At 46.0% G+C, this 11,321-nt stretch overlaps 1 protein-coding gene across 1 annotated transcript; it reads right to left on the bottom strand.

Moving 5' to 3' along the window:
* Window positions 1-1,426: 1,426 nt before the first annotated feature.
* Window positions 1,427-10,422, bottom strand: LOC310776362 (uncharacterized protein; the record flags this gene model as incomplete). The annotated part of the gene is made up of 4 exons (XM_083636558.1): window positions 1,427-2,433; window positions 3,219-3,299; window positions 4,288-4,368; window positions 10,224-10,422. The coding sequence occupies 4 exons, from the start codon at window positions 10,420-10,422 to the stop codon at window positions 1,427-1,429; spliced, it is 1,368 nt and encodes a 455-aa protein (XP_083492684.1).
* Between the last annotated feature and the right edge of the window lie 899 nt (window positions 10,423-11,321).

Here is an 11,321-nt window from a genome sequence, read left to right on the forward strand (position 1 = left end):
ATTAAATACCTGGGCTGTATGTTGGATGACAGTAGTCTTGGAGGTGAGGAAATGGATTTAGAAGTAAAAGCCAGAAGCGAATGTTTGTCCAGAAAGGCCAATCTCATTTACAGAGACAGCCTAAAGCTTTGGTACTCCCGAGTTGACGCGTACATGGACGGCTGTGGACACCATGGACGCATAGTGGTTCTAGTTCTAGTTTACTAGTCTATTCTGCTTGGAGGACACGTTCCGCACATGCGCAGTAGATCGGGGTCTGACGCAAACATGAACAATGGGATCAGTGTTGGGGGCTTATCAGCTGACTTGCTGGCTGTAAAGCCCATAGAAAGTGTGAAAGCTACACCGCTTCACACACAAAGAGAGAGACGGGATCCACACCTACCGACAAACACATCGGGGACAAAGGCAAACACATGGACACAATGGCTACCAAGGAGCAATGAAATGGACAACCACACAACAGCAAGACAATCACAGCACAGACATGCTCAATAACAGCACAGGGTCATATTACAGAGGGCGGATTCCCCAAAGATTTGGTTCTCTATCCGTGGGAATAAGGAAATTATTTTCTCACAATTGCACTGATGATGACAAAAACTCATCTTGATTATTTGAGATTATTCTGGACACAAATAGTAGAGAAGAACATGAAGAAATCCAAAGGAAAAAATGAACAGCAAAAAAAAACAGAGCCGCAATACTGAAAGAGTGAGACAGAGGGAGCCATACAAATGATACATGTGTAATAAGATGCTAATAAAGTTGGCAGCTACAGTATTCGTCCTGGTTTAAAGAGACGTTGGCACTTCTTTCTCAGTTGAGGATTTGTTTGTGTGATTGATTGGCAATTGACGTGCATTCGCCGTGACAATGAGAATGTATGTTATTTCTGTTGAAAAGACATTGAACTCGTTTTTTGGTCAGGGAGAGTAATTTACATCTACATGTTGGGACTGGAGGAACTTTTTAATAGTTCCAAGAACAGTTGGAGGAACTCTGCCCTTTTTGTTGTGTCCGCACCGCAGGAACTGTGGACAATCATAGTCCTTAGAACACCGCAGGGTACAGTAGGAACTAAGCAGTCTCCCAGCACAAGAGCAACCTTGAATGACGTAAGTGTATGGTGATTGGTCGAACTTCTAGAAATGCCCCCAGGGGCCAGTCATTACTCAGGGACAGTGTCCATTGGTTGGTTAGTGTAATTCGTCCATCGATGGCAGTATTTGGTAGCTGAATTTGGTCATGTACTTCACAGTAAGATGATCTATTAGTGGTTTGGGCTCATCTAATCCTCAGGGTCAGTGCTATTGATTGGTTGGTGTAATTTATTCAGCATTGACACTTTCTATTGGTGGCTTAAGGTAATTTGTGGACAGCATCTGGTGCTGGTCTATGTTAATTTATGAATCAACGAGGTTATCTAGTTGCCAGGAGTGGGAGCGACGGTGCTCATGGACTCGTCACCCCACTTGTATTCACCAACAGGCGGTGGGCGGGCAAAGCTGTCTCTGGTCAGGGGCTGATCACATCTGTCTGCGTGCAGCAGGAAGCCAGAGAAGGTGCTTGCCATCTCCGGGCCAGCGAACATACCATTAGTGAGGATATCCTTCACCAAGAGATACACTATATCCCCTGTGTTTAGGTGAAGGACAACTTGCTGCGCGGTGGTTCCTAACTGTGACTCACTGGTCGATTTCACTATCGGGTCAAAGTTACGGAAGAGACCAACTTTGAGGACCCGTTGGAAGACGGTGAGGTGGTAGCTGAAGACATAGGTGCCGTTAACGGGTGCAGTGTAGATGCCAGTGCTGGAGTCATAATGTGAGGGTCTGCAACAGTACGCCAAACCAATACTCTGACAAACTCCATTCAGACAATTCAAGCTTCTAGGGTAGCATCCGTTAAGCCAACATATTGGGGGTATGCTATTAAACATCACAGGGGTTCTGGGCGGGGGGAAGCTGGCGTTCAGCTGTGCCGAGAAGGACGACTGGATGTCGGGCATGCAGGGACCGGGAGGACCCCTGATCCCCATCGGCCCCATGTCGCCCTTCTCCCCCCCGGACCCTTTCGGCCCCACAGAGCCCGTTCCCCCCTGCCCTCCCGGGCCTCCCTTAACTCCCTTCTGCCCTTGACTCCCTGGTTGTCCATCGTGACAGTCACACGCCCCATCAGCACCTTGGTCTCCCTTCTCACCCATAGATCCGGTGGGGCCAGGGATTCCAATAGTTCCCGTGTCACCCTTATCGCCCTTGGCACCCATGGAGCCTGTGAGTCCAGGCACACCCATGGGTCCTGCACCGCCGGAGAGTCCCTGGGGCCCTGGGGGCCCCTGGGTGGCCTTACAGTCCGCTGAGCAGACGCCGTCATTTCCTTTGTGACCCTGGTCCCCTGGATGACCCTCACCACCACGATCCCCCTTGTCACCTGCAGGACAGAGGCACCAGGTGAAGGTTAGTCTGGTGTGATTTACAGACATGCAGAGCAGGACAGGATTATTTCAGATAATGCTGCTCAGATTAGAGATTGTGTTCACGTTTGTCCATGTTCAACAATGTTGATGGAGGCAGACTTCAATCTTAAATGTTCCCTTAAAGTCATACTTTACCCAAAAATGTAAATGCCGTCATCATCCAATCACCCCCATGCCAGTTGAACCACAGATGAAGTCTGTTAGTCATATAACTTCCTAACAACCTTCTCTGCATTATGGATTACAATGGCGAATGACTCAATTTGCATTAAATAATGCATCCACCAACTACCCCCCCCCCCCTCCACACACACACACACACACACACACACACACACACACACACACACACACACACACACACACACACACACACACACACACACACACACACACACACACACAGCAAGTGTATGGCTTCATGAGCTGAATGTATGGACTAACTTTATAGTTATTTTTTGGATTGTCATCAAAGACAGTAGTATTTGTTATGGAGAAGGCTGCTACAGAGTCGTGATGGGAAGTTGTTACATGCACTAGCAAACTTCAGAGTTTTCATTTTTGGGTGAACTGTTCCTTAAAATGCATAACAATACCTGTAACCTTATTACTGCTGTTTCTATTAGTTCATGAAAAGTTGACTCCCCCCCGATACAAGGTATTCCTCAGACAACAGTGTTGTGCTAGGCTAGCTCTCTGATAGGCTAGCTCTCTGAGCCGCCTCTGTTCTGTCACTCACCTTTGAAGCCGCTGGCTCCTTGGGTTCCCATGGGCCCGTCACCTCCCTTTTGACCCTTCAAACCCTCATCGCCCTTCTGTCCTGAGGGACCAACACAGTCAGAGACACAGAGACACCAAGCCTTTTAGAAATACAATATACCATGTTTAAAGTCAGAAAATGTAGTGAAGAAAATAAGCAAATAAATAAATAAAAATGGGTCATAATAGAGAATGACGTATTTTTGTAGTTGGAATGCGGAAGTCCTGGACTTCCGGGTTCTTCACTGTTTCTGCCTATGGGATTTTTGAATGGGTTTTTGGTGCGATGCTTCAAATAAGGTCTGTGGGCAACTAAAGCTTAATCAAACGTGAACCATTGTTCAGCGAGATAATCTTCACACATGAGGACCACTTTCATGAGTTTTGAAGCATAAATGCGAGCCCTAGAAGTAAAAAGCTCATGCTAAGCTATTCCAGAACTACACACAGTGTCGCATAGGCTTCCCTGTCACGTCACCACAGCCAAATTCAACCTGTTGTCTTGATGTGTGCGCTGCTGTGCACTGATTACCCCAGGCTGAACCAGGTGAGGAAAAGAGAATTTCCGTTTTCGTCCTTTGAAGTGATTGACGTATAATATGCCTGTCGACTCAACAGTGGAGTCTCATTTAGCCGTTTGCTAGTTAGCCGCCCTTTAATGGCACGTAAAAGCTTAAAAACTCATAAAAGTGGTCGTCATGTGTAAAGATTATCCTGCTGAACACTGCTTCGCGTTTGAATAAGCTTGCGTTAACCACAGACCTCATTTGAAGCATCCTGCCAAAAACCCAAAACTTCAAACTTCAAAAGTCCCATAGGCAAAAACAGTGAATAACCCGGAAGTGTTAGCATCTATGTTTTCCGGACTCATTCCTGCGGCTCTCTATAGTAGTAGTAGTAGTAGTAGGAAAAGTTGTCACAGCAGTAGTAGTAGTAGTTGTTACTAGAACTACTACGAGAACAAAATCTGTTTTTATGTATGTTTTTTTTTGTTATTTCAAAGGAAACAGTCTCGGCTGTTTGATGTGAAACCAGAAGAAGCTGCTGACCTTTGATCCCATCTCTGCCCTTAAAGCCTAGTGGACCTCTGGGCCCAGTCATCCCTCTTCTACCAGGACTACCAGGCATACCTGAGAGAGAGACAGAGAGAGAGAGAGGGGGGGAGAGGGAGAGAGAGAGAGAGAGAGAGAGACAGAGAGGGGGAGAGAGACAGAGACAGAGAGAGAGAGAGACACAGAGAGAGACACAGAGAGAGGGGGGGAGAGAGACAGAGACAGAGAGAGAGAGAGAGAGAGAGAGAGAGAGAGATTGGAAGAGGGGTTACATACAGTCAAAATAGTCTGTGTGTGTGTCTGTGTGTAAAGTGATCATTTGACCTCATGGCACTAACCATTCAAGAGATATCTTCCCAACTGGCGAAAACTAAAGACGAGGTTATAATCTACTCCATCAACAACTGCTGGCGGCCAACACAGACGAGATGACCCGGCTGTTAAATGAATGCGAGCGGGGGGGAAACTGAGCTTCAACAAGAGATAATTGGCAAAAAAGAAGAAAAAAAAAGTACCGTGACACAAAAGACTATGATCAAGGAGTGGTTTATCAGTGGAAACGGAGCCTGGAACCCACACAAACTGATGTAGGACAGAGACAACGCAGGAGGAGACGAGGTCCCAGACACGAGGCCCCCAGGCATCCATCGGCATCTACTTACTCACGCGACATGGATTCTGGATCCAGCACCTCCCAACATGACCCTAAAACTAGCTAACCTCATCACCTTTCCTGATTTTAAAACTCAAGTCGCGGACTTTTTAAAGAATGTGATGGGTCAATGTCACTGCTTTTCTGTATAAAGTGTTTTTAATATCTTGTATACAACCCCTCCCCACCCAACCCCCTTTTCCTCATTCCTACCTTTTACCCTAACCCCCTCTACCCCCCCCCCCCCCATCTCATCTCCCCTTTTTCTTAACTGCTCCAACCCACATTCAATTCTCCTCATGACTGTATTGCCTTTTATGTTCTTGTTGTGCTTGCGTCTTGTTGTTTTTTGTTTTTATGGATGTTGCCATTTTTGGCCAGGTCTTACTCGAAAAAGAGATCTTGGATCTCAAGTAATTTTCCTGGTAAAATAAAGGTGAATTTTTTTTTAATGTTTTTTAGACCACGAGCCGCCTCGGCCTCGGCCCCCCGGAGCCCAATGAGGAGGAAGAAAACCAGCCGAGGCCACCGTGTTCATCAGGCACACATGCAACATGCATGTGGAAGAAGAAGTGAATGTCATAAGTAAGCCCATCTCTGATACCTGCATCTCTACTCTTCACAAAGGGCCGTCATTTTTGCCCATACCACCCACTGTCATGATTTCAACGTTTTTGTTGATTTACAGAAATGTTTTCGTAACCTATATCTTAAAGAGTTCTTTCAAGATAACCAGAACCCTCCAGCTGCTTCCAGAGGCACGGAGAATGAGAAAGACCAGGACACTCCCACAGTCAACTCACCCAGACCTAAAACACCATTCAGAGCTAAATCTACATTCATTCCTCCTAAACATAGGAGTGCTTCTGTGGAAACGTATTGCAGACTATTGGAAAAGGGATATATCCAACCAAAAAGTTGCACACAACTTAACTAAGGCTCAATCTGCTGAACTGGACAACATCAAAAAAGACAAATCAATTGTCATTCCAAAGTGCTGACAAAGGACATTGGAATAAAGATTGACTATATAGCTATAAAGAGTAGACTAGAGGAATAAATGCATTTGAAACATTTATTTAGATCCAGAGCAGATAATTGTAGCTTATATTCTGTTCCTTTCTGCGCTCTGTAGCCTGCCTCTCTGTGCAACAGGCAGCAGCACTGTGCAACACACATAGCCCCATCCCCCCCACTCTACTCAGCCAAAACACTTTTCCCCATGTATAGAAACAACGACCCCTCATGTCTAGAAGGGTAAGACCAGGAAATACCCTGCCCTGATTTACTGGGCATGGTCCAGACTTCATGTGTGGAAATGGCTAAAAGTCTATAGTGACACTCCGCCAGGCTGACCTATTGGACAGGGATGGTTGTGTGGGAGCTGTGTTCCTCGATCTTAAGAGGGCATTCGACACCGTCAACCACAGTGTGCTCCTCTCTAAATTGTCCAGCTTCAATTTTTCTGCTGAGGCCATTAAATGGGTTGAATCATATTTGTCTCACCGGGAGCAGTGCACTGTGGTTGGCGGTGTCAGCTCCCCTTACCTGAGCTGTCCAGTAGGGGTCCCCCAAGGGTCAATTTTGGGCCCAATTTTCTTTTCCCTGTACATTAATGATCTTCCAGATTACTGTTTTAATGTAGATGTCCAGCTTTATGCTGACGACACAGTTATTTTCACAAGGGCTAAAAACCCAGTGGAGGCGGCACGTGTCCTATCTTCAGCTCTCTCTCATATTCAGGCATGGCTAACTAAATCTTGTCTCGTGCTGAATGCAAAAAAAAACGTTTGTATGTTCTTTTCTAAAAAAAACATTGCACCTTCGCGCTCCAATGTTTTCCTGGGGTCAGAGGAATTATCAGTAGTTAACGAGTTTAAATATTTAGGCGTGATGCTGGACTCCAATTTAACGTTCAGCAATCACATTAAAATGATCTCCAAAAAAATTAAATTCCACCTGTATAATTTCAGACAAATAAGGAGCTGTCTGTCCACAGACGCTGCGTTTTTATTTTTACACTCAATGATCCTTTCGCATCTGAACTATTGTATAACTAGCTGGTCGCTGACAGGAGTAACCATCCTCAAACCAGCCAAACTACTCTATAAAAAAGCCCTGAAAATACTAGATAAAAAACCCTTTTCTCATCACCACTGCCATATCATACGTAAATATGGCATGCTAAGTTTTGAGAACTTTAGAAATTTCACCTCTGCCTGTCTAATATACAAAGTTCTACATGGACTGGCGCCGCCTCCTCTTGCTGACTTTATCAAATATCGTGCGACCGCCAATTCGACCCGTGTCACCCGGGCCATTACGAACAAGGTCTGTGAGGTCCCCTTTAGAAAAACTTCCTTTAGTCAGAAGACCCTATCCTTCATGGGAAGCACTCTCTGGAATAATCTACCTCCCTCGATCAGAGAATGCCCGAGTCTCGCCACCTTCAAAGGCCAGTTGAAAATATGGCTCAGATCAAACCAACAATGTGATCACAATTAACATACCTAACAGATCTTTTGCCATGTTTTGCAGCATGCTCTGTGTGTTTTATTTATTTTATTTATTTTAGGTTTCACTAACCTTTTATACTATTAATCTTTTTTTGGTACTATTAACTGTGTGTTTTAATCATTTTTGGTTTTACTAACTTTCTGTACTTTTAATCTTTATTGTATTATTAATTTTTCTTTCACTTTCATGACTACATCAACCTGCCATGGGACTACAGGTGGAAACTAGCCCTTGGGCTACAACCTGGCATATTTACTGTACGGCTGTACTGTTCATTAATGTGTAAAGTCCCATTCTTTAAATAAATAAATGAATCTAAATGAATTGTAGCTGCGATAGGCTCCCTTATGGAGAACATTAACTTTTGTGGACTAGCTACTTTCTCCAGCCCTGTGTCACATCACTACCCGCCTACACCAAAGACTCTATGGATTTCATTAAAACCATACAGGCTGTCCCGCCCAGTGACAACAATCTTCTGCTGGTTACCATGGATCGCTATACACCAACATGCCTCTAGAGGGGGCGCTAAGAGCAGCAGAGTTTTTCCTCAATCTGTCAGAACAAAGCTCCACCACACCCAGTTCACCTAGCACAGTGTGCATGCTTGAGCTCATTGACACGGTGCTGTCCAACACATTTCTTCATGTTTGGCAATGACTTTTTCCTGCAGGTGTCCGGAGTCAGTATATGGGCTCCAAGATGTCTCCCAGTTTCGCTTCACGTCGGACTCATTGAGCAGGAGATAATATTGAACCCTGACAAGAACCCGTTCCTACAATACATCTCCACCTATAAAAGGTACATTGATCATTCGTTTTCTTCATATGGACCTTCACAGAGGATAAGCTCAGAGATGTTCACAATTTCATGAACACTCAGAACCCATATCTGAAATTCACAATGGCTCATGACCCTTCCCAAATTAACCTTCTGGATATCCTCATCATTAATAAAAATGGAAACCTCAGCACTAGTCTATACAGAAAACCCATTCATACATTCAATGTTATATTTTTGTGGGTTCTTCTGGGTTTTGTTTCATCAGACAAATAGGCAGTAAAGACTTGAGTAGGATTGGTTATGGTGAGAGTAAGAATATCAGGGCAAGCCAATCAGAGGCAGCGGAGGCTGTGTGTCTTGTCAAGAAGTACAGCAACATTAGTGGGATCCTGGCTGCCTTCACGGTCTATGCTGCCTGCAAAGCGATCAGGACGAAAGAAAAATGGGCAGTCCTGGGGGTTCTGGTTCAACAGTAATGGCAAAATCAAATAAATATATAGTCCCAAGGAGACCTACTCATATTTTCAGTCATTAAGATTATGTTAGAGAAACTTTGCGGAAACGATGAATCCTTTGTCATGTAGACCTCCTTGTTCTCAGTTGTCTAGTAAACTATTAGTAGTAGTAGTAGTACTAGTAGTAGCCTAGTAGTAGTAGCTAGCTAGTACTAGTACTAGTAGAAAAATGCAAATTGTATTCAATGTTTTTTTATGTATAACCCGCTTTACAGCAAAAGTCAACTTTTTTTTTCTTTAAATTTTAACATTTGGAAATCTGGTAAACTCGGTTAAAAAGAATTATGTTATGTCACATCTACTGTTATCTGATGCCTTGCACATGATGTCACATGGGTTCCATCTTGTCATTTTTCATCCCAAATCCCCAATTCCCAAAAACACAACATCACACACTCTAAGACGGCTCCATAGATTTACATGAAAGACCTTTAGTGTTACTGTCATAACTCCCAACATATTCTCACTCCGAGGGCATCACGTATCGTCGCTTTGTCATGTGCCTTGTGCGTCAGATGTTAACGCGCACGGAACGCGCGTGCGTCAGTATGACACAGACGCACCTGGTTGGGTGAGGCAAAGGTCACGTGACGCCTTGGGGTTAGGGATGAAGCACAGGCGGTGAGGGGCGGTTGGGTTTCGGCACTGGTGAAGGGTCCCTATAGGTAAGGTTGGTGTGAGGCAGAGGGGGGTGAGGGAGCGGGGTTTTAGGCACTGGCGGTCACTTGGTTGGGATTAGAGATGTAACGGTATGAAAATTTCACATCACGATTATCGTGACCAAAATCATCACGGTTGTTGTATTATCACGGTATTCGTAAGAAATTGCTGAAAATGTTCAAAAAGTACTGAGAGACTCACTGAAATCATTTTACAACGTTCTATTGAAAACTCAGACCCAGAAAGGAAAGGATTGATACACTCTCTCCAAGGCTGCGCGTTTGCATCTGGGAGACTGTTGCCAACTTTGGTTGATGATGGACAGTATTGACCATGTTTTCCAAAGCACTGTAATCACGGTACCACGGTAATCACGGTACCACGGTTTTAATGATCATGAAAATTTTAAACGATGCGGTTATCGTATAAGGAATTTTATCACGGTTATCATTAAAACCGGTTATCGTTACATCCCTAGGTGGGATTAGGGTCTGGATATGGCGGGGGGCTCCAGGGGAAGACTTTGGGGGTCCCCCCACTTGACTCCCTTCCCTGGAGACCCCTTGGAGACCCTTCACCTAACGCCCCACAGCAGGTGCGTCCTCCAGCCTCCGAACAGGTGCGTCCATGTGTGTGCGTGTGCGTCTCATACTGACGCACACGGGTACTGTTGTACTCGTCAACAGCCGACGCACATGCGCGTGACACCGCGGCGGTACTCGATGCCGTCGGAGTGAGACTCCACCATAGCTGTAGATGTTACAGGATTTATGGACTTGTCAGCCATAACTGCAACTGGTCTGTACCTGGCCATCCCTTGTCACCCTTCTCTCCTTTTTGCCCCCGGGTGCCCTCGCAGTGGTGGCAGATGCAGTACCAGGGCAGCTGGTCGGGTGGGAGGGGGTTCGGGCCGCTCATCAGCATCTCGCACTCCTCCTCGCTCCCCGTCTCAGGCGGTGGCGTCGGGGCCGTCATGTTCCAATCGCCCGGGGGAGACCTCGCCATGACGACGGAGAGGGAAACCACCCACAACAGGGCGTGTAGAAGAGTCTGCATAGTCTGGAGAGGGAGAGAGAGAGAGAGAGAGAGAGAGAGAGAGAGAGAGAGAGAGAGAGAGACAGAGAGAGAGAGAGAGAGAGAGAGAGAGAGAGAGAGAGAGAGAGAGAGACCATTAGACCTGGCATTAAAATGTGATCTTAGGAGGTACGGTGGTGCAGTGGTAAGCACTATCGCCTCACAGCTCGAAGGTCGTGGGTTCGATTCCCACCTGGGCCGATGTGAACACTGAAGGAATGCGTGCCCGTCCGCATGTCCTCGAGTGCCCACCGCCCGGGTGGGGTCGGCAAAATGGCCTTTCTGTGTGGAGTTTGCATGTTCTCCCCGTGCCTCCCGGGGGTCTCCTTCATATAGGAACCCCCTTCACAAAAACATGCAACATCCTGGTTGCTTATGTGGTTCCTCCTCTGATCGTTAAGGGCGCCTGTTCAGAGGGAGGGGAACTGGTTGGAATAGCGTGAACCTCCCACGTGCTATGTCCTACCGGTGAAGCTTCCTCTGGCAGGTGAAAAGAAGCGGCTGACTGACTGCCCATGTCTCGGAGGAAGCATGGAATCAGTCTCGGCTCTCCCCAGATCGGCAGAGGATGGAGTAGCAACCAGGATTGAGTAATCAAATGAGCACTAAACGGGGGATAAAATGGGATAAAAAAATCGGGGGGGGAAAAAAAAAAAAAAAAATGTGATCTGTATCCAGGTGAGTTATCCAGATAAGGAGAAACACATGTTGATGCATGGGGAAACACGTCGTGATCAGAATCTCAGAGCTAGGTGGAAACGCAATCCGGACAATGTGCTTGCATCCCAAAGATAGGAGATGTGATGGGTCACTCCAGATTAGGCTTTTCT

The sequence above is a fragment of the Poromitra crassiceps genome (assembly GCF_964638095.1).
Source record: "Poromitra crassiceps genome assembly, chromosome: 5".
NCBI classification, from domain to species: Eukaryota; Metazoa; Chordata; class Actinopteri; order Beryciformes; family Melamphaidae; genus Poromitra; species Poromitra crassiceps.